The 24,867-nt window shown below is 26.3% G+C and overlaps 2 protein-coding genes across 4 annotated transcripts in view; one reads left to right on the top strand and one right to left on the bottom strand.

Moving 5' to 3' along the window:
- The first annotated feature begins 4,322 nt into the window (after window positions 1-4,322).
- LOC135928739 (uncharacterized) overlaps window positions 4,323-24,867 on the top strand; it is a 30,173-nt gene continuing 9,628 nt past the window's right edge. Inside the window, exon 1 of one of the 2 annotated variants that reach the window (XM_065465276.1) lies at window positions 4,323-4,468. The gene's annotated coding sequence lies outside the window, so the exon portion shown is untranslated. The remainder of the gene's footprint in view (window positions 4,469-24,867) is intronic. The other variant, XM_065465225.1, reaches the window with a different exon arrangement.
- Window positions 12,733-17,127, bottom strand: LOC135928628 (uncharacterized). 2 transcript variants are annotated; one of them, XM_065465148.1, is made up of 3 exons: window positions 17,035-17,127; window positions 16,188-16,287; window positions 12,733-16,142 (listed from the first exon to the last, which is right to left on the bottom strand). In XM_065465148.1, the coding sequence occupies exon 3, from the start codon at window positions 15,823-15,825 to the stop codon at window positions 13,339-13,341; it is 2,487 nt and encodes an 828-aa protein (XP_065321220.1). In that variant the 5' UTR covers window positions 15,826-16,142; window positions 16,188-16,287; window positions 17,035-17,127; the 3' UTR covers window positions 12,733-13,338. The 2 variants fall into 2 exon arrangements, with proteins under 2 accessions (XP_065321220.1, XP_065321173.1); XM_065465101.1 differs by having other exon boundaries at window positions 12,733-16,287.

Below are 24,867 nucleotides of genomic sequence, written 5' to 3'. Positions count from 1 at the left end.
GACCTAAAGACCTCTAATTTTTTTTGAGAAAAACCCCACCTAAAAGTCCCCCCCCCTATAATAAAATATTGGCTACGTGTGAAAATTGAGAAAATATAAAAAGTTACTTCTATTACATACTATGTAAATATTTCATAGAAAGTATATTTGCGATAATAAATCAATTATGATAAATTGTATCCTTAAACAAAAATAACAAATTATAATTTATTTAAAGATAATATATTACAGTTCTCCCCACTTAAATTGAATTCGTCATGATAACTTAGTGGGGGTTTCGAAACTCTTTTTTTAAGAGATTATTTTCATTATGTTCTGTATTATCCAAATTTTCAGTCATTTTTATGGGTATTTCCTTAGCTTGTACATGAGCATCCCTCAATAGGAATGCATATTTTTACAATACCCTCAGACTAAACATCATACAATATCGCACTTTTTTGTTGAACCAATGTCCTTCATGCCATCCCGTAGTACTTTCGTTTTCTACCCAAACCTTTTGATTCACTCTTATCTTTATAATATTTTTGTTCCATAATGCGTTTTCAGTCCTTTCTCTCGTAGATAGTTTCCACTGATCTAACGTCGTCCTGAGCGTCTTCAAAACTAATAGCCTCATTAGAAGGAGGCGCAAAAAATTTAAATAGCCTCCTGATGCAAAAATTTTATTTTAAAGGCTCCTGAATATCCCCTTGAACTAAAAATAGGTTTTTTTGATAGCCACCTGAACATTATATATATGTATTTGATTTTATTAATTAAAAATTAATAAATTTATCTTAATTTTAATTAAATGACAGCTATTCTAATTAAGACTAGATTAGTACATACAAATTATATTTTCACTATGTCAGCTTGCAATCAAATTCTGTGTTAAAAATGGAATAACAACATATACAAATTTAGCATTAACAGTTGACACTTAATTGATATTTATTATATAAATTATTTTATAACCATAATTAAATAAATATAATCATTTATTAATTGAAAATTAACAAATCTAATATTGTAATAAGCCGAGTTCAAAATTACTATACAACTATATTATTTTTTAAATTTAATTACGATGCCTCTTTAAAATATTTCCAACGTCCAAACAAGTAATAAAAATTTCTTTATAAAAAGTAAGTAGACATATAGTTGATAATCCTCAATTACATAGAATTGGTTACAAAATATTTAAAAAAATGCCACTTTTACAGACATATTTGACAGTTATAGAATATATTAAACTTTATATTTTAATAAACTATTAATCAATGCTTTTGATAATAAATATAAACAACAATTTACATTCAATTCTTTAACGCCATCTATTTATTTTATATAAAAATATAAAATTATTCATCCCACAATAGATTTAATCAATGTTAGATTTTTTTTTTCTTCACTTTTTTTTACGTGTTCTTAAGAATCGGAAGCGTCACACGAAATTACGATAGAAATATAGGCTGAATAAGGAATTATTGTATACTCTTTTGATAATATATTTTTAACTTTATTAAATGTTTCATTTTCTTAAGTTGATCAAAACCAACTAACATTTCTACTCGCTAGTCTGTGTAAAAGCGCACAAATAGAATGTAAATTTTGTATAAATGACTCATGGTAATCCCAATAAGCGAACGTAATTCTTTAACATTTGAAGGTGTTTTACAATTTTTATGGCACTAATCTTATCTTCTGTAGGGTGAATTCCGAATTCGTTAATAACATTACCCAAATAAGTAACTGACTTTTCTGATCAAAATTATACTCACCCGCTATTATTAGGTCGACTAAAATCACATAACCATAGGAATTACCCATAATAGATTTTGCATAAAGCGTTGAAATATCATCGGAACGCTAGTCAACCCAAAAGGGATTCTTAGATATTGGTAACAACCAACATGAGTCGAAATTACTAAAGGTTCCTACATTCTGGACTAACTCCGAATTGTATTGCATCTCTTAAATCTATCGTCGAAAATATTTTACCACTCACGATCCTATTTATCAGGTCGACAAAAGTTGGTAGTAAATCGTTATCCATCGCTAAATATTTGTTGATTGTTAAACGAAAATCTTTGCATATCCGCACGGCGCGGATTTCTTTAAGATATTAATCGTTGACGTAGCCCAATTGATTGGAGTTGTTGTTGGACCCACCTTTTTGATAACGCCTTCGTCTAAAGGTCTGTCCAACTGCTTCAACGATTCGACGCATCAAAAATGGAACTCTTCTAGCTGGTAAAGCTATTAGCCTACATAGGTTCGGGAAAATCATTAAAAAATAATTAATTCCATCTTACATTGACCAACCCAAGCCAACTTCTTGTTTTTATTAGTCTATTATTATCTTTCCCAACATTTACCTTTTAAATCTCACATTAAAATTTTTTAGAAATTCCCCCATCAATTTAACTTATCAAGGGGCATTTTTGTTCGGTATATTATGCCCGGGTTATGTTTGTCTGGTACATTTCTGTCCGATTACCAAATATTCTCTATAAATTAAATTGTAAAACCTTTTTCAAAGTTTGGAACTGGAACCTTCAAAACTGTTACAAATCTTGGAACCAAATCCAACCCCCCTACCTTTCCTAAAAATTTATAGAAACTCAACCTGGTTCTAACAAAGGATGGTTTAATTACTCAGTCATATTTAAGCACCAGCATCAGAACCTCTTCTAACCCTATTTAGGATTAGGATCCACATTTTCGGATTAGGAACCACATTTTCAACAAAATTAAAAATCTGAACTCTTTTAGTCCAGATTTTAAACTCTATTTTTTTTATAGAATTCAATTGTTGTAAGGTCGATAGGTTGCTAGTCGTTAATGAGATACCGTTGTCACACTAAGAGGAGGTGTTAGCGGCAGTGGTGTCAGGCATCTAAAAGTCTTGGGGCTTTATAGACCCAAACTAACGAATAAATAAATAAAATTGCATTTTTTTTCCCACATCATATAATTTTTAAATATAATTTATTTAAAGTTTGTGGACTTTGACACTTTAAAAAAAATTATATATATAAATTTTTTGTTATGCAAAAAATTATTAAAATCTAACGGCTATATAAATATCGTCGTATATAACAAAAGAAAATGAGTGTCATCATCACCACAATTTACATAATTTTATTTAAAAAAAATATTCATACCATAATTTTCAAATATCGTTTTCGTAATTTTTTCATTTCTTTAAAGTTTTTGTTTATTAAAAAGAAAGAAATAAATACGTGTTTTTCAAACATATTGGGATATTTACATGTACATTATCATATATAACTTGAGGAAACCGGGGTACAACAAGCGGATTTTGTAAAAAAAATTGTTAAAACCTGTAGATATTAAAGAAAAATATTATATCTCAAAAGGAAGCTGATTTATTTGTTTTACCTAATATCTTTGATTATTTTTTAAAATCTGATTTTTTAACAAGTTATAATAAAATATTGCATATTTTATTGATATAAATGGTCCTAAATGCCTCGTTTTGATGTTCCCCAGGTCATCATGTCATGACAAAAGATGATAAAAAACAAAATACTAATAGTTAACCTTGTGTGATTAATTAAGCTTTGATAAGATAATTATTAAAAATTTAGGTGAAAAAATTATAAAATAATTAATTTTTTATAGTATAAAGTTTAAATGGAATGACCGTAAGGAAAATCATTTTTATCGATAGATATTTATTATAATTATCTATCATATGTTAAAATGTTTAGCTTCTTAATAAATTTAGTTAGACTTAGGTGCCCCTTCACCCGATATGTCCAGCCTCCTAATAAAATAAATATAATTTAGCAAAGCAAATTTTAAAACTTTATTAAAAAATTTTATTTTATTTTCTAAATTTAAAAATTTAATTAAGTTGTAATTTTTATATTGGATTATATTTTTAACCCCTTTTTATGAAATAAATCTATTATTTTTTGTGGAACTATTAAAAATTCTTCCGCAAAAGTTTTTTGAAGGACAAAAAATTATCTAAAAAAGATTAATTTAATAATTGGACATCCTTTTTTGTTTCTAAAATATTAAGATTTTATATAGTTTTATAATATAATATTATAATTTTAATTATATAGTGTATGTACTTACAAAATGTATAAAGTAGGATAAAAAAAAATTCATAAATTAAATTAAAAATAAAATTTTTTGTTTTATTTTTTGTTCTGCAAAATAATTTTAGACAAAAAAGATTATTATTTCTTCTTATTTCTTTGATTATTTTTTAAAAAAATTCATAAAATATTCATTATCTTAGAAATTATCGTCTGATACTAAAAAATAAAAATCAAATATCATTTTACATACAAAGAAATTATACTTAAATTTATTTTTACACTTTAAATCAATTTTAAAAAATAAAATTTGTTGCCTGAGAGGGAACGTTTCAAATCTCGTTTTATTTAGGAAGTTCGAGTGAAATCAAAGAAGTTGAAAATAAGGGTATATTCATCGAGAAACCAAAGTAAAAAAATAAACATATGATTTATAGCAGAGACCTGCAGGCCCGGCAATTTGACAAGTTAAAATTTTTTTTAAAATAAAAATTAAATTTATCGGGCACGGGTACCAGAGCCGGACAGTATTTTAAATTTTTAAAATATACCCAGGCCGGGCCGGACCTGAAATTTTTTTTTAAATACCCGAGCCGGGCCGTATAATTTTTTAAAAAAATTCATACAACATGAATTATATTATATTCGTCAATTAGATATGGTTATAATGATTACATATAGTTATGATTAATATAATGTTGGATGTAAGTTAACACTAGCTATAGTATCTATTGTATCTATTACATAATATAATTATAGTTTTTGGAATAAATACGCAAAGGATTAAACACATTATTATATATTAATATTTTTTATTAATTAAAATATCAGTTTTATTTTTTTTATAAATACAATTAATATATTCTCAAAATATTATTTACACAAATTTTTTAAAGTATCAATTTGTAATATACTAAATAAAAAATAAAATATGCTTGCTTATTAAATGAAAATACTCGCCGAAAAATATAATAAAATACCAAATAGGTGAAATTTTTGTATATACCAGGTCGAATATAATTTTAAAAAATTCCGAGCAGGGCCAAAAAATTTTTTTTTAATATCCGGGCAGGGCCTAAAATTTTTAAACCCGGGCCGGGCCGTAAAAAATTTTTGAAAAAAAAATCCGGGCCTGGCCGTGTAAATGGTACATCTGCAGGTCTCTGATTTATAGATATGATAATATATAAATGTATATCTAATAAAAATATCCAAAATTTTCGGAGGTGGGGGGGGGGGGCTTTTGGTGTTACATAAATTATGGATGATGATGCACATCATTGAACTTATTAATTATTTAACTGATTAAAATATAATATATAAAAAAACTTGGTTTTCGAGTATAGTCTGTAGCCTAGTTGATCATTGTTTCACTAATCAGATGTTCTGGGCAGCAAGAACCAGTTTGCTATGGGGGATGATATATAGAATATTGGAGACAACCACGTAGATCTGTTAATATATTTTAAAAAATAAGTGGGTTTTTAGCATTTTAATAAAATTTTGTGATTATTTGGCAAATTGCTAAATGACGGCCAATGCTATATATCATTACCCATTCCACTGAGTTAAAAATAAAATTTAATAGTTAGAGAAGATTGTAATTTTAAGTAAGATTTCAATTATTCAAATTAACAGGAATAAAATTCCGAGTCGGGTTGAAAAATGATAAAAAATAAAAATCCGGGTCGTGCTAAAATATTTCCAGAAATATCCTAGGATGAGCTGAAAATGGAAATTTTTATAAATCCTGGAGTGGACTAAAATTTTTTAACAAAATCAAATCCGGGCTAGGGCTATAATTTTGATCTCTGCAAGTCTTTGATTTTTTTAATTATTATTCTAAAAAAATCGCAATCTCAAGTCGTATAGTAATAGAATAATAAAGTGAAACTATATTTGGTATCTTAAAAATTATGTAATTTTTTGGAACTGTGATTTAGCAAATTTTGATATTAATAAAACAAAATTGTCGTCAAGTTTTTGTTAGGCAAAATAAAATTGTTATCAAAAAAGTCATTTTGGAGATTTGTCAACTTATTATATATATAATATCCTCTAGATATACAATAATTTTCAATAACAAAAAAAATATTTTATATTATTTAGATGTTTAATTTCAACCAATAAGTTTTAATAAACTTAGGTAAAGCCTCTGAGAAAAGTGGTTGTCAGTTACCCTTATCCCCCCCCCCCCCCGAGTTAGTTTGACAATGGAATCAAAATGCTTAATAAATTTAATCATATATCAATCACCGATCTTGTACATTTTAAAATATAAATTATTTTATTTTGGCGAATAACTAAAACCTTTTATTTTTAGAAAATTCTCAGTATTTTTTTATCATATTTATTTTCATTGCAGTAATCAGTATAAGTAATATACCAGTATTTAGATATAATTGGTCAGTCAATAAAAAATGATTAGTTCAGTAAAAATAAAAATTAAACTTTCAGTAAGAATAACATATTTTTAGCTCTAATAATAAAAGTGATAGATGTCAATGATTACCCTTAGAATGTCTCTTTGAAATTTCTCATAGATTGATGTTCACAGGGTTAAATCTGTCCCTCATAGAACAAATGTTTCTAAAGCAAGCATTTTGGATAAAATTAGAACAATTAAGGTTAAAATAGAGATATGGGGTAGAATTTATATTGGGGTTGACTCAATTGTAAATGCCTAGGCAAACTGCCAGCAGGTAGAATAAAAATTATTTATATACTCTATTAATTTATATTCGATTTCTTTTCTTTTCTTTTCTTTTCTTTTCTTTTCTTTTCTTTTCTTTTCTTTTCTTTTCTTTTCTTTTCTTTTCTTTTCTTTTCTTTTCTTTTCTTTTCTTTTCTTTTCTTTTACTATTTAATAATAAATAATATAAATTAATAATTATATTGCTTTAAATCTTTTAATAATTTTATATTAATTGAATCAAGAAAAATCGAATTTTATAATATTTGATCAGCAAGAGGTAGTTTATTGTTACTTGATATTGTTTTATAGTATAAGATAATATCACAAGCTAATAAATTTTGGGTCAATGACATTTAATAATATTTATAATTTATATTTTTATAACAAAAATCTGACCAGGTACGTTGGGCAAATTTTTGTTTCATAATTTCAACAATATTAATAAAACATATTGTGAATCCAAACTAATTTTTTTTTAAATAAAAATTTCAGTCCCGGCCCGGGTAAATTTAAAAACGTGGGGCCGGGCTTAGGGCCATGTCTGAAGGTCTCTGATAATAATTATAACCTAATTTGAAATTTGCATAATAAACTTCATTTCAAAAATTTTCAATTAAAAAATTAAATTATAAAAATAAATTTCGCAGCTCCCCAGCGATTTCCAATCTATTGTTTAGGTTAGGCTGCCGGCATACTCAAAAATACTGGAAATATTTAAGTCGAATTATTTAAAAACTTTTATTTTACTGTATTTCATAATTTAATGAGTTCTAATATTAAATATAATATTTAAATATAGAAATACTTTATAAAAATAGGAATAGTAATTTATTCAAGTGGGCAAAGATTTTTGTTTACTTTATTTAAATAATTTATATTGTAGTTATGTAAGTAATATAATACATAAATTAGTTTAAAAAATAGATCGTAATATCTTCCAGAGATTGTTTTCCAATATTTGAATAACACATTCTTTTACTTTTATAATATATGGGGAGAATCATCGAGTGAGGGAAGGCCTGTTGAGGAAAAATTTTTCCGTTTTTGATAGGACCTTTCCTTTAAACCTTTTCTTTTTTACTTTACCTTATTTGAAAGGGAAACCCTGCTATTGGGTCACATTTTCCAAAGACATTATTTAACTATTTTTTTTATGTTCCCCACTATTAAATTACAAAAGTATAAAAGCTATAGCAAAAGGTATGAAAAGAAGTATTGTCTTTAAAATATTTGATGGCTCTTAGGCAAGAATTTAGATTTGTTAAAAAACATAAATGATCTTTAGCCTTAGAGTAGGTTATATACCATGTCAATCTAATCTATGTTAAATACACTGATTTAACTATGTTTTTTTTAAAATTATTATTCGCCGCTCTTATGTAATGCTGAACTAAGGTAGCTATAGGGACTGCCTTTAAAAATAGCCCAACTTTAAGATCTGAGTTTTTCATTTCAAAACTCTATAAAAAGTTAATTTTATTTATATTCCTTAATTTAGATTAAAACTGCATATAATTCAATGCTGACATATATAATGATTGAATATATAATAGATTCTGCATACCTTTCTTAGCCATATAGTGTCCTTTTTTAAAATATTAATTAGACGTGGAGAAAAGTTAAGTTTGAAAAATGACATTATGTGATCAAAAAAGTTATGTATCAATTTAAAGTAATTAGATTTAAAAAATAACATTAAATATTTTTTAAATTATAATTGCTCTTGTTTTTATTATTATCATTTTGGCATGATGACAATTTTTGGAAATTTGTTATTTTGTTAATAAACTTTTTCTTTATATTCACTGCTAAACGGATTGAAGCACTAAATTATAATGTGTACAAATTACTAGGGACATCTACCCCGGGAAGGGGGGGGGGGTATTACTTAAGATAATTATTGAAATTGGAGATATTGTCATTCGAATAAAGGAAGGGTATAAGGGGGGGGGGGTTGTTTTTAATTGTATTTTCTTGTAATTTTGATAGGGAGTAAAAGGAAAAGTTAAGTGGTAATATAGTGAATTGCTTGGGGGAAAGAGTATAGAGGTTCCTGTTAATTACGACTTGGATAAAGCTTCAGAAAAAGTGCTTCCAAAAGAGTTTTAATTTGGCTTATAATAGGTTTCTGTTTAGTTTTGAAGAAACTGAATGATGAATTAATAAGTATTAATCTGGCATTAAATATTGGCGCGAACCAGATATATATTCAGTGCTTATAAAATTACTGCTCTGGCATGGTATCAATTTTTATTTATTTTGCCAATAATGTTTATTTCTTTAAACTATCTAGTCCTTCAAAAATTTGGCTGACTTCACACTTAATGTAAATTGTAAATGCTATATGCTATACTAGCAACCTAGACGGGAAGTAAGTAGATAGAAAATTTGCGTTGGGGAAGGGAGGAAATTTTTATATAAAAAGAATCAGTACTAGTGACTATAAAACTGAAAATTACTAATATCTAAATGATTTGTAAAATTATAATATATTAATTCTAATATAAATTTATGCATCAAAATGATATTATAAACAGGGATGTGACCTGATCGAGAACCCTGATATTTACCTGAACCAGAACCAAGAACTTTTTTATTTTAAATTTAGAGTTCAGAGTTCAAGAATTTTTTAAATTTTTATTTATTTTATTTTTATTTTTTTTTATTTAAAATTCATTATTTTTTAAATTATAAACTTTGAACAGCAAAAAATATATATCCAAAAAATATCATGAATATTTATATAATAAAAAAATCATATTAAATATTTAAAACAATTGTTTTTTTTTATTTTCAATATTAAAAATATTTTTTGTGAAAATCATTTTTCGTGGAATGGTTTTTTACTTTAGTGTATTCATTTTATAGTTATAAATGGTTCTGGACCAGTGTCCAGAACCAACCCAAACCTGGTTCAGAGATTTTTTTAATGAACACAAACCCGGACGTTTTTTAGAAGGAGGGTTCACAGACTGGTTATAAAATATGAAATGTATATAATAGGTATGTAACCCCAAGAGGCTAAATATTCGTTCGTTTTTGGAATTGGGGGAAATGGCTAAAAACCTACCTATTATAAAGCACTAAATTAAAAATGTGCTGCAATTTTCTTTTACCAAAATATGAACTTTTGGATACATTATAATTAGTGTTGTTAGAGTAACTAGTATCTGTGTAACTAGTTACATTTTTGCTAAAAAATAACTGTAACTAGTTATATTTTAGAAATTGTAACTAGTTATATTTTTTGAAATGTAACTTCCAAAAGTAACTAGTTACTTCTAAAAATATGTATGTATAAATCTAAATAATATATTCAAATAATTAATTTTATTTTTAATATGTGAATTGATCATTTATTAAAGAATATTAAAATTATAATTAATATACTATAACTTTATAAAAATAGTAGCTGATAGCCCGTCAAGAATGACGGGGAATCAGAATTTTCACCTTGACGATGGATGAATCAGAATAATCAAATGAGAAGAATAGATTATCCGTATTCGTTCTTCCAAGATTTCTATAAATTTTCAGAGAAAATGGCCAAACATATTATGGAAAATATCAATTCTTTTAAGAAATTTTCCACATCTAGACGCTATAGTTTTTGCCCTCTCACTTCGTATAAAATCTACATTAATCTCAAAATCATTTAAATGCTTTTAAAACCTTACAAATACTCTTTTTTAAAAAAACCTGCCATCATAGATTCGAATCAATTATGGGGGCAAACCTGATTATCTCACAAACACTGTGGTGATATCCACCCCATTGTAATAGGCTATTTAGAAGATTATTAGCAAAATTAATTGCCAAGGGTCAAACCCCAGGGTCAAACCCCAGGGTTAAACCCCAGGGTCAAACCACAGGGTCAAACCCCAGGGTCTTAACTTTATTAAATATACGTATCAATTAGGATTTGGTGTTAAGGGAGAAGGCAAAATAGCTTCACATGCCATTTGTATTATATCCAAAATCCTCCTAACATGGTTATTATCAAAGTAGACTTTAGAAATGCTTTCAAATTTCGTGAACATTTCATAATTTGCTTTTATCCCAAATTTCCTGTTTTATTCAAAATTCCTAGAGACATACTGTAACATTAAAACTCCTTTATTCGGCCCACATGGCTTAGATTCTGACGAATGGATCCAGCAGAGGGCATACTTGGTATTCATTATCTCATTATCTTAAGCCTAAATTTGATTCGGATATAAATATTTGGTGTCTTGATGATGGAACAATCTGTGATGCTCATAATCGGTTTTCAATTTCTTGAAGCCAATTTTAAAAGACTCATTCTTAATAAGAAATCCAAAATCTGTTTCCATGATAACAATATACTAAACCCTCATCTAGCAAAATTAATTATTTGAGTACATAAATAATAAAAATTAAAAAAATAAGGAAATTAATATAATTTAAAAAAAAGTATACCAAGTTGGATTAAGAAAAAAAAATCTATTCGAACCCATGACCCTCATATTTGTAAACGATGCTCTTGGCGATTAGGCCACGACGCTTTTAAAAAATGGTGAATTTTTAAATATAGAATAAATTGTGACACAGTGACAAGGTTATATATATAATATATATTATAGATGAGATGTAATTAAAAGAAGAGAAATAAAAAAAAATATTTATGTTTGGTCGGTGGGGCTTAATGACCCATGTATAGATATACAATTGAATCGACAAATTTATTGATATTCTTTGTTGTAGGTAGAAGCCTTATTTTGGATCACCTGTGATGTAACCTTTGCACTATTATTTAATAATTTTAGCTTGGGGTCCAAATGATCCACAGGTGTCTGAGACTACCCGAACAAACAAAAGATTATTAAGGTGGTTATATTTATTTTTTGTATTTTCGGCCTAAGTGATGGAGTTAACAGTAAAAGATCTGGCAAAACGATCTACACATGTATAATCCCAAGTGAGGGGTAAACCTTGGTTCCAAGGAACTAGCTTTGTGATAAATTAATTTTAAATTAAATTTAAAATTTTTATACTTTGGAATTTCATAAGTTATAAATGCATTTTTTTAAATATTACTAAATTAGAGCATAAAACTAAACATAGTATAAGGAAAGACAAAGATTTAGATTATTTTGGAATTAAATAATTTTTGTATAAAATGCTAAATTAGTCATCATTACTTACTAATAAGAAAAGACAATGACTATGAAAGAAAAACAAAATTATAATGCAGATATCAAATATAATTTCCTTCAACAAAAAATTAATCAAATAACATTCATTCTATAGGCTAATTTAATTTTTTTGAAAATTGGGGAATTATCTAGGGTATTTTTGTCATGGTCCTCTTATTCGGGATTTTTTTGCCTTCCAAAAAAATAGGTAAATTCGGGTTTGACTAAACTGCGAATGCTAAGGTAAACTGCGAATGCTAAGGTAAACTGCGAATGCTTAGGTAAAAATTTTAATATATTATCTTTTATTTGTAGTGAGATCCATTTTCCTATGATATAAATAACTTATAAAAAATTAAATTTTTAGATATATTCAATAATAAAGAAATATACATTAATAGGTGAATTATATTTTATCTCATAATAAATCGTTTAAATCTTTTAATAAAATTATATTAAAATATTAATAATTAAATTTTAAATTTCAATAATATTAAATCCGCAAGATGGCGTATTATTATTTTATAAAAAAATTTAAAATTATTTTTTTGTTTTATTATATTTTAATATTGTATTATTAATTAAAAAGTAAACTAAATTCCATATATTATCTATCATTCGAAAAATTGCAAGAACAAATATAGGTTTTTATAAATTTACATATGATCACATTTTAATGGTTAAAGTAAGATAAATTAATTTTTTTAAATAATTTTTGCATACTTGATATTGATCTTTTTTATAAATAGCCACTATGTTTTTATTGCCATTATTACAATATTACCATACAATAATATCATTCTAATAAATAAGATATCACAGAAAAATTTTATCGAAAATATAATGTTTATAAAAGATTATTTTACACCTAGCATAAAAATGTATATAATGTATAAAGATTTACCATTTTTAGGGGAAATATATAATTTAGATAAAGGGATTCCGGTAATTTTATAAATGTCGTTATATTTTATTTATAAAATGATATATTGGTTTTAAGTAAAGAATGGAGAGGGGGGATTGGTGTATTTGTTCGAATTTTCAGATGATTTAGAAAGACTTTGATTTGCTATTCTGAGATATAATAACTTGGGGTTTTAATGTCGGCTAATATCTAATGAGAATTGTTGGTGAGTTAAGCGTCCATGTATTTCTTTTTCTACATTTTGTTTTGCTAAGTTAATCGTTAAAGTAATATAATTTGATTGTTTAAATGACCATGAAAAGGGTCTTTGGATTTTGTGGCGAACTTTTGGTTGAGTGGCCCTAAAAAGGGCCTTTGGGTATTATGGCCCTAAAAAGGGCCTTTGGGTTTTATGGCTCTAAAAAGGGCCTTTGGGTGTTATGGCCCTAAAAAGGGCCATTGGATAAATTAATTCTGAAATAAATTAGTGCCTACTGGTTAATTTTTATGTAGGAACTATAATAACTAGCCTCTAGTTCTATCTGATCTAGATCTTTTAGATTGACACGGTTTTTTAGATCCTGTAGGTTGAATTAATGTCAATCCACCACATGTCGAGGTAATTTTTTTCCGTTTATTTGTACTATGTGATTTAAGCACATTTAATATTATTTTTTTACGTTGATCGTCACTTATCTGGTCCCATTCATGACGAATTTTTGTCACATCATACTTTTTTGTTAAATAATAATTTCCCAAACCAAGAAGGGCTCTTTCAAAATCTTTTTCTTGTGCTAAACTTAATTCATAAATTTTATTGACCATCATATGCACAGGTGTTGTAGAATCTCGGTTAAACTTTATTTTTAACACATTATTTAAAGATTCGCAGTTATTGTTAGTATAAAGATAGGATATCACCTTATTTTTTAAAGGTAAATATACATATAAAAATAAATTATTTTTTAAACTGGCATCTATATGTTTCAATAATTTAATAAACTGTTTATCTCTACAATAATCTCGCAGTTTTTCAACCTTTTCTCCAAAGATTTTATCGCTTAATGAAAATACAAGTCCTTCTTTGCCAAAAATTTTAGTTACAATATCTTCCCTTGTCCTTGAATCCATTCCCTCTTTATCCTGTAAAAATAAATTTAGATTCTTTTTCATATGATAGGTGCATAATATATGAGTAGAATTACTAAAATTCTTTCTTAACGAAGTTATTAAACCTAGCTCCTCATCGCTGCCGAATATAAGATTTTCAACATTTATTTTATTTTTTTTGAAGACGCCTTCCAAGTGCGAAAAGAAAATGTTAAAAGTTTCATAATCAGAGCTGCCATGCAAAAATATAGGACCAAAGAATATAGGATGATCCTGTGAATATTTAGACATGAGCACTTGATTCTTGAAAACTGTTGTCGTCACAAACAAGGGACCTAAATTATAAGTTTTATCAACACCTATAATACTAGGAAAATCTTGAGAACAAATATATTTAATATTATCTAACATTAAACTAGTATATAATATTAGCGAACATACTCTGTCTGGGCTTATATCTATTTTTTTTAATATTGGATATTTATGAATATTTTTTAGTAATTCATTTATCTGGTCAGAAAAATTTTTCAAATAACAAGAATCATTTTTATGCAATTCGTTAAATTGTATATTACGAATTTGTTTGATATCTCTGGGAGTAAAATAATTTTCTTCATTAGCTATTAAATCTTGGTACACGTCTTTTGGAGGCTGATGCACTACCTTTTCCTTAATTTGTCGCATTATACAAACTGGGGTACGACTATAAACCCCTGAGTAGTTTCTGTTGTTTCCATGTGGAAACAACCCTGGATATGTTCCTATGTATTCAACTATAAATATAGATTGAATAAGATGAACTGAGCTATTTAAATGTTTATCTAAATGGCATATTCTTCTTTTATACGTTTCACAATTTTTTAATTTTGTATAATAACGATTTAAAATTACTAAATCCTGAGGATTTGGTTGTGGTTTTGCTGCAATAAATATATGATTATATCGTTTTGTGGTGGACTTGCCAAATAAGCCATCCTTAATAACCATAGGACCACTGCTAATTGTATTATCATTGATATTTATACTATAATAATATTTTGTTGTACCTGTGGATGTACCAGTCCACGCGCCACAATCGTCGCTATACACTAATTTTTTACCCCTTTCTTTCAAAACCATATTCTCTTTATTACTTATTGTAAATATAACATTGTTTTTGATACCGGTTGGTATTGATTCTAGAATATTTATGGGATTCAATAACATATTTATAATAATATCGGTGTCTAAAAAAGGTAAGCTGCTACTAACAATTGATGATAAATTAGTAATAGTTGGAGAATTATTGTTAACTGAAGATGGAAATATGAATAGTGAATCATTAAGGATAGCTGGCATCAAAACGGGTGATAAAAAAGCGATACTAGATGGGGAATTGATTAGAGGTTGAAAAATATGTGGAGGATTATTTGCTGATGATGAAATATGTGATAAATGACTCATACTAGACAGGGATTTGATTGAAGGTGAGATAGGTGGAGAATCATTGTCAACAGAAATTGGAGAATCGAATAGTAAACCATCATCAGATAAAATAGTTGGTAAATAGCTAATAATAGGCGGATATTCGATTGGAGGTGGAAAAATATGTTGGGAATTATTTTCAATTAATGGAAATATAAATGGTGCTACATCAATTCTAGGTGACAAATGACCAATAATTGGTGGAGGACTCGATGGTAATGATTGTAGGTAACAGAAATGATTTGGTTTAAAATTTGCCAATTTATCTGGGTAATTTAAACTCGACCACATAAAAACTAAGTTAATTGAACTTGTTCTTCTTACGGCCCGCCCATATACTGGTGTGGTATATGCGCTATACATCCCACGATTAGAAGGTGGACAATAAGATTGAAATGCTTTTCCCAAAGCTGCACTTGATGCATAAAGATGCATCATTTGTGCCCAGCCTCATACCATCAATGCATCATTTAAAATATGATTGTAATCAGTAGTGGAAATTCTTTCATCACTTATTGTTTTATTACTACTGTAAAATTTATCATCTATATCATAATACTTTCTATTAATTATTATTTCAATTGCTGTCAAGAGTCTCATGTAGAGATGTTCCTCCTCATGACCAAAAATTGCTAGAGACAAGCAACGATAAAAACAATTGCCATCCCCAATAACTTTTCTAGGCGAATAATCTTCTAAAAGATGTTCCTGAAATGATTTTAACAACCTTTGAGAAATAAGGTCTTCCTCCCCAACTAAAAAATTTTCATTACATTTAGTTGATAAATTGTAATGTAAACTGATAAGGCTCAATTCATTTACTGCTGAATTAACTGAAAAATTATTCTGTAATCTAAACAATGAAGAGCATGGCTTCACATCTATCTTCTCCATCATTGCCTTTTTGAAATAAGATTAATAATTAAAATTAAATATATTTATTATTTCTGATCATTTAAAGATAAAGGTCAACAAAATTAGACTGTTAACACTTTATAATTATTTGTTTTATACTGCTCAATCATTGATCATAATATCAATTGTAATCAGAGTTGTGCAGTACCACAAATATTTGTATCTAAAATACAAGATACAAATATTGTATTAATTTTCTTATTCTTTTCTGCCATATTTAAAATATATTGACGACCAAAATTAACTGAAAAATTTACAACTTATATTAAGATAAATGGATATAAAATAACCCAAACGAAATTAGTAAAGATTACATTTTATATATAAATGCAGGGATCAAAACTGAACCAGAAGCTTTATTTTTAATTGAACCTTTATATTTATCCGAAAAGGTCTAATACTAAATTATTTGAAAATTTTGATTATCTTATAAAATAATAAATATATTTTAAATACTCTACAAATTAATATTCAACTCCCATTAAAATAGTCTCCCTTCCCTATCTATAAAAATGGGCTATTACTGATATTAAAATGCCTGATATATTAACTCATCATTAAATATTTTATTAATTATTGTAAATATTCATTCTTACTAATGTTCTTCACAAATAAATAGTAAAAACTATATTTTATAAACTATTCTAATTTTATTTTGATATTTTGAAAAAAATACTAATATCTGTATCTAAGATTAATTTTTTCACATCTGTATCTAGATTATTTTCTTACGTGATTATCCATTTCTGATTGAATATATTAAGATATATGACGACTAGAAAAAAATCTATTGTTATTGAGGTAAAAAAAGGTAAATGAATGAATGGCATCATGTGAAATATTTATATAAATATGATTCTAACTATTTAAATATAAATTAATCATTTACTATAATATTTAGATAAATCAAGATAAATAATATTTAAATTATTTTATTTAAATAGTAACTTGGTATTATTGAATATCATTTGACACAAAATAATATTTTATATAGTAATATTAACAATATACTTTACCGGCATGATTTTGTTTTAAATATTATACATAGCCCTCCACCATGCGTATTATGATAATTCAGCTTATTAAAATGAATCTTTAATGTTTTAGGGGTAAATTCTGATATATAACATTTTTAAATGATTATATTTTTTTATAATAGTATTTTATAATTATACACGCCAACTTGCGGATTTAATATTATTGGAATTTAAAATTTAATTATTAATATCTTTAATATAATTATATTAAAAGATTTAAACGATTTATTATGAGATAAAAGATAATTTAACTATTAATGTATATTTCTTTATTATTGAATATATCTAAAAATTTAATTTTTTATAAGTTATTTATATCATATAAAAGATAATATATAAAAAATTTTACCTAAGCATTCGCAGTTTACCTTAGCATTCGCAGTTTACCTTAGCATTCGCAGTTTAGTCAAACCGGGTAAATTCTATGATCTAAAGTGTTTTCCAAATTATACAATAGGATACATGCATATATAATTAAATAAAAAAAAATTATCTAATACCCTTCCAATATTATTCTGATTATCAAACTTGACAGAAAAAACTCCAATCTTATACAGTTCTATTTGAATTAACATAAAAAAATATATATTTGCAATAAGTTTAAAATAAATATTTGCAACAACTGTATATATAAATGTCATATTTGTAAATATTTGAGTGAAAAAATCATTAATACTAAATCTTGAAACCCATTTTCAGAATTAATAGACCATTTTAAAATTTATAAGAACCACAAAGTAACTTATAATGAAACTTAACTAATAATAGTTAAATTTATAAAAATGTGACTAGTAACTATAACTAGTTATATTTTTACCAATGTAACTAGTAACTGTAACTAGTTATGTTTCAAAAGTAACTTTAACAACACTAATTATAATGTATATTAAATTTATTAGTTTATTAGAAAAAATGGCCGATGACTGTATCAATTCTATTTAGAAAATTAAAATGCTGAATATATAGATTAAAAACACAAAAATATTCTTAAGAAATATTCCATATAATATAAACAAGCAAGGTATTTATTTAAAAAATAAATATGGAATTCTTTTGTGATTGACCTAAATTTCAATGATTTTATCGGTATTTGGTGACAAATTCTTAGGTATAGAAGGGCTAATTCGTTCAATTTATTTTCTGAAGTACCACTGCCTATATAAGTTTTTATTATTCTTAAATCATTTATTTGTTATGGATATAGTGGTCAAAATATATAATAATATATCAGAAAATAACTCCAGAACAGAAAAGAATTTTTTTTTACTAAATTTAAAATAATTAATTTGATTATGAAATTACAGATGTGTTAATCCCAGTGTAAAGACGACCATTTATTTTCATGTTATAATAGTAAAATAATTTTTCTTTATAAAAGAAAGGAAGGGGGAAATGGGAAAAGGAAAAATAAGTTATATTCATAATTTAAAATGACATGATTATGGCGTGTAGCCAGGACAAATCTCTTCCTTTCTCTTGTAAAAAATGCAGATTATTAAAATAATTTTGAAAAAGACTATGAGAAGCCTTTTAAGAGTGCTCAAGTAAAATGGCTTGAAAAAAAATAGATATTATATATGTGAAACATACTAAAATGTGTTTCAATCGAAAATAAAAATAAACACATTAAAGTGTTTTCAACGTCAAATATTTATAGTCCTATCTTACTACTATAAATGACAATTCTAAATGTCCAACTCGATATTTTCTTTGTCGATTATATATCATCATAATTTAATTATACTATTTTATGTAATTCTTTCAAAAAAATTATATTTACTTATGACCCCATGAAATCCTAACCCTATTAATTACATGATTGTTGAGAAAATAGAGCTTAGTAAATTTGATATTTGTATATCTCTACTGGCACCAAGACAAGTCCATCATTCAAATATTATTGTAGGATGAGTAGAATAATATAAAATAAATCTCTTTGTTCCCCCTTTTTTAGTATTGTTTAAAAAACCTCAATTTAGCCAAATTTAATGATCCTCAAGATTTCTCCAAAATAGAAATCTCTTAATAAATTTTTTGTATTATTTTATGTTTTAGAATATCGGCTAAATCGAGGTTTCTAACAATAAAATCCATTTGGATAATTTTTGTCAAAATATGACTTGATTCATCAAGTATACAATATAGAGGGGAAAAAAAATTAAATAATAATTTGCCGCGATTGTTAGGGTTAACTCGTTAATTTTTAAATAATGATTTTCCCCTAAAGTTTTAAAGGGTCATCGATCACCGACAATGTATAAATGTGTTTAATTAATACTAATAATTATCGAAGGGTTGAAAGAGCTAAAAATAATAAATCTTTTCAGTCAAAAATATATTATTGCTGAAAACATTTTAGTACATATATGATTAAGATTCGGCTCATATTGTTAATTTATTCTATTTACATACGTGATATAGGGTCAGAATTACTAATTTTTAGAAGTTTTAAAAAATAAAATTAGAGAGCAAATCAATTATGTGAAGTCGTATGGCCAAAAAAATCTATTAGGGTGATTTTAGTCTCACCTCTACTTGTCTAGCTTTCGGGCATGGTCCCACTTATGATATATTCTAATTATAGATTTTAAAAATTTGGTCATTTTCCTTTTGTTATTTTAATATTGCTTTAAAAAAATATGTATTTAGTAAATTTATCAATAGCTTTGTTAAGTTCGCCGAAAGGAGGCACTTCAGAATTTATTTCTTGATTAGTGCCTGTAATACTAATGTTTAATTAGTTTAGTAGGCCACAAAATGGGAAAAAAGTATCAATAAAGAATAATTCAGATTTGAACAATTTTTGTAAGTTAAATAATTTTATTTGCAAACAAATTAAAAAATATAGCTATGTTTTCCATCAAATCTGCACAACACTGTAATTTTGAAATTTTTTTCAATATTAAGCTTAATTAATTTATAATTTTTCTGTTTAGTAGATAGCAGACCTGTACGGGCCGGGTCATATTTTTCAAAATATCAGGGTCAGATCTAAATGTTTTATTATAATACCCGGGCTGGGCATATTCTAAAGTTGAATATTTTAAATCGCCATTATTATCTATAAAAATTAAAAATAAATAAAATTATTTAAAAATTGTGTATCAGAACAATATATCACATTCATACACTTATCATATTTCCTATTTCCATTTTTTCGATCTAGAAAACATTTCTGTAAAACATTATTCAAATTTTATTTTTCCTACTTTATTCTTTATTTTATTAAAATTTTTTTACATAAAACCTAACTAAAAAAATTATAATTTATAAATTTATAATTATATAATTATATAATTAAAAATAAAATTCTATAATTGAGTCCCTAAAAAGGATCCATAATTGTGTCTAAAAATTTCTATTTGAATTTTTTGTCGAATAAAAAGAAATTCTCTGGGTTCATTTGTGAAAAGTCGTATTTTATTACCCAGATTTTTTAAAAACATGTTGAAGGCGAAAAATGCCCGCGAAGTCACTACTGGAGTGAATATGAAGTTTTTAAAATTTTTGTATTTGTTTGTCTTTTTAATTTCTGCCTGTGTTATTAAATTGTAATTTATGTTTGAAGGGAATGATGAGACACACATGTAGTCCCATATGAGTGATTTGCCGAGGGCCCAAGGTATGGTTGTCATACCATCAGGTCTTAAACCATCTACTTGATATAAATTTGATGGTTCAAGATTGTTTGAATGTGTGCAGCTGTTAGACTTCTATTTATTATATGGTTTACAGCTGAGTGGCGTTGATGTCGCCCTTGACTAAAAATACAATTTAAGCCATGTCTACCCTTTGAATCAACGCGTGATTTACATTTGATGCAGGCATGAGGCTGTACTATATCGCAACCTAGACGTAAACCAATGGTTACTCTCAATTGTTCATCTGATAAGAGAATAAGGTTGCGACTAGGGAGTGATTCTAACCATTCATGACCATCAAGTCTGTCAGATAATTGAAGGAGTTGAATGCAATCTAAAGGTGGATTGACTGATATATCTGTTTGGTATTTCGAGATTAAAGGTGTGAAAAATTTTTTGTGTTTGATGATTGATGATTATATGGTGTTAATGGGTGTGTTTGCCTTCCATGTCAATAGCGTCGTCTAATAAACGATCGGTAGGGCATATGAAGCCAGAAATCATAGAATTGTTAGATAATCTAGATGATACGAATGATTATAAGGATAAAAGATTGAGTGGGAAAAATCTAAACCCCCTAGTTTAGAAGGTAGCTGAGCAAGTGACCAATTGAATGAGTTTAAATTCATAATTTTGTTTTATTTATCTTGAGTACCAGGCCGATAGCTTGGGAATTGATTTCCAGGTTTTTTAAGGTGCTTAGTACAATAGCTGAAGGGCCACAGATGGTCCCATCGTCTAAATACATATAAGATCTAGGTTGAAATTTTGTTTGATTTAGTAGATGAGATGATGGATTCCAAACAAAAAAGAAGAGGTCCTAATGGATCCCCTTGTTGGATGCCCTCTTGGGATAAAATCTGAAAAGATCCATTTGTCAAAGCGTCTGAAAGTCATATGAGGATTCAATAAATTTAGAATAACAGGGAAAAGTTTCATAGAAGAATTTTAAAAATGAGGTACGATGTAGGTTATTGAAGGCATTTTTGAAATCTAGTTTACATATTACAGAATCAGGTGGTGGGTTTTCTAAGTAAATTTTTAAGGTATGAGCCGCTATTTCACAGCCGCCTTTGATCCCAAAACCTAGTTGATAGGAGTTTGAAATGTTGACAGCATCATGTTTGATTAAGATTTTGGCTATTAATCTTCTGAAAAAGGAGCCTACTGCAATGGAACGGGTACCATCATCTGGCTTGGATAAAGCAATTAGACGTGCACCAAAAAGGATTTGGTGAGTTTGTATTGGAATATAATTATTAATTATGTTATTACAAATGTTAAAACCTTAATGACAGAACTATGGAAAGGATTTTTTGAATTAATTAAGTATTGAAAATAGGAAGGTCTGAAACCATCAAGACCACCTGCTAAGTTTTTATTGAAAGAATTGATAGCATTGACTATTTATTGGAGAGATGGGTAGATTATCTATGGAAGCTTCGGGATGTAGTGGTTTCAATAGTTGTAATGTTTCTTCATTGATAGGGGAAAGATGGTTATCTGAGGATATAAGTTTAATTGCACCACCTATGTCACCTTGATCTATTTTATTTGATATTATTTTGCATTTGTGTGTTATATCATCTACTTGCTTTTTAACATTATGATTGTAGTTAATCATTTGAATAGTGTCAAAATTATCAATGTTTGATTTTATTTGTTCATGTAATGGGGTCTCTTTGTTAGCGGGACATATAAGACATTTGTGAGAGAAGATTAATAAGTCTTCCCATGATTTTAAACAATTTAAGTTATCATTAACTTTTGTGATAACTTTAGTAACATAATTTGAAATTAGGTTTCTATATTTATTTGGTAGATGTGTTAAAGTGGGTCCTTTTTTCAATTCAAAAAATCTTTCAAGAAAATCTGTGTTAATAGGGGGAGGATCAGGCTCAATAATATTTAATAAGGGTTTGGGTATTGTTATAATTTTATTGGTTGGAGATTTTTGAGAGGAAGGACATGTTGACCCTTTGTAACTATGTTTGTATAAAAGATTGGCCTTTGTCACTTTAATTAGTTTAGCACAAATGTTACAAATTGTTGACATTAATTTATTTAAATTTTTTTCTAAAGAAAAAATATTTTTAATATAAGAGTATTTTTATTAAGAAAATTTCTTAAAATTGATGTTAATTGCTTGTTACAAGTTTGAGGGTATGCGTAATGTGCAAGAAAACTCTGAGAGGAATTGTTTGTAATTTTGATCCTGCACATCTAGGCAATGATGGGCCAAAGAGATAGAAATGATTTTCACGAGTCGGCAAGTAATTGGATTAATTTTATGAATGATAAAAATAATAAAAAAATAAAATACGGTGTAACTAAACTGAGAATTGACAGGTAAACTGAGAATAGACCAGGTAAAATTTATTTTTATTTATAGCCTATCAATTATATTTTAAAAATAAAATGTTTTTATTTTGTATATCAAATTTATCCAAAATTAATTTTATCTAAATAAATAAAAAAAAATTTAAAAGAAATTGTAGTCCATAAATTTAAAATATGTAAAGAAGAGATATGTTACATAGAAAATATAACATACATAATATATTTAAAAAATCATAAATATATTTCCGTTAGATAGCGTAATATATTAAAAATTTAGTTTTAAATTAAAAAAAATATGAAGAATAGGAGCACAATTCTTTACTTTGGATTAATTTATTTGGTACAAGCTATATAATCATAAAATGAAAAAATTTTTAAGTTTCCGTCATTATTTTTTGAGTTATGATGTCAATTCTCAGTTTAGTCAAAAATATTTAGATTTTTGGAATTTTAAAAATATTTTATTTTTTTGACTCATTTTGTGTAAACTTACTCATATAAACATAAAATGAAAAAAATTTTAAGTTTCAGTCTTTATTTTTTGAGTTATGATGTCAATTCTCAGTTTAGTCACGAATATTTAGATTTTTGGGATTTTAAAAATATTTTATTTTTTGACTCATTTTGTGTAGACGTACTCATATAAACATAAAATGAAAAAAAAATTAAGTTTCCGTCATTATTTTTTGAGTTATGATGTCAATTCTCAATTTAGTCAAAAATATTTAGATTTTTGGGATTTTAAAAATATTTTATTTTTTTGACTTATTTTGTGTAAACGTACTCATATAAACATAAAATGAAAAAAAATTTAAGTTTCAATCATTATTTTTGGAGTTATGATGTCAATTCTCAGTTTAGTCAAAAATATTTAGATTTTTGGGATTTTAAAAATATTTTATTTTTTTGACTCATTTTGTGTAAGCTTACTCATATAAACATAAAATAAAAAAAAAATTTAAGTTTCCGTTATTATTTTTTGAGTTATGATGTCAATTCTCAGTTTAGTCAAAAATATTTAGATTTAGGGGATTTTAAAAACATTTTATTTTTTTGACTCATTTTGTAAAACTTACTCATATAAACATAAAATGAAAAAAAATTTAAGTTTTCCGTCATTATTTTTTGAGTTATGATGTCAATTCTCAGTTTAGTCAAAAATATTTAGATTTTTTGGGATTTTAAAAATATTTTATTTTTTTGACTCATTTTGTGTAAACGTAGAAAAGAATTTAAGTTTCCGTCATTATTTTTTGAGTTATGATGTCATTCTCAATTTAGTCAAAATATTTAGATTTTTGGGATTTAAAAAATATTTTATTTTTTTGACTCATTTTGTGTAAACTTACTCATATAAACATAAAATTAAAAAAAATTTAAGTTTCCGTCGTTATTTTTTGAGTTATGATGTCAATTCTCAGTTTAGTCAAAAATATTTAGATTTTTGGGATTTTAAAAATATTTTATTTTTTTGACTCATTTTGTGTAAACTCTCATATAAACATAAAATGAAAAAAAATTTAAGTTTCCATCATTATTTTTTGTGT

The sequence above is a fragment of the Gordionus sp. m RMFG-2023 genome, chromosome 1 (genome assembly GCF_954871325.1).
Source record: "Gordionus sp. m RMFG-2023 chromosome 1, tfGorSpeb1-WG-v2, whole genome shotgun sequence".
Taxonomy (NCBI): domain Eukaryota; kingdom Metazoa; phylum Nematomorpha; class Gordioida; order Chordodea; family Parachordodidae; genus Gordionus; species Gordionus sp. m RMFG-2023.
This window is presented reverse-complemented; position numbering and strand designations above follow the sequence as displayed.

Excerpts from the sequence above, each read along its gene's own strand:
- LOC135928628 (XM_065465101.1), bottom strand. The coding sequence starts at position 15,825 with ATGATGCATCTTTATGCATCAAGTGCAGCTTTGGGAAAAGCATTTCAA.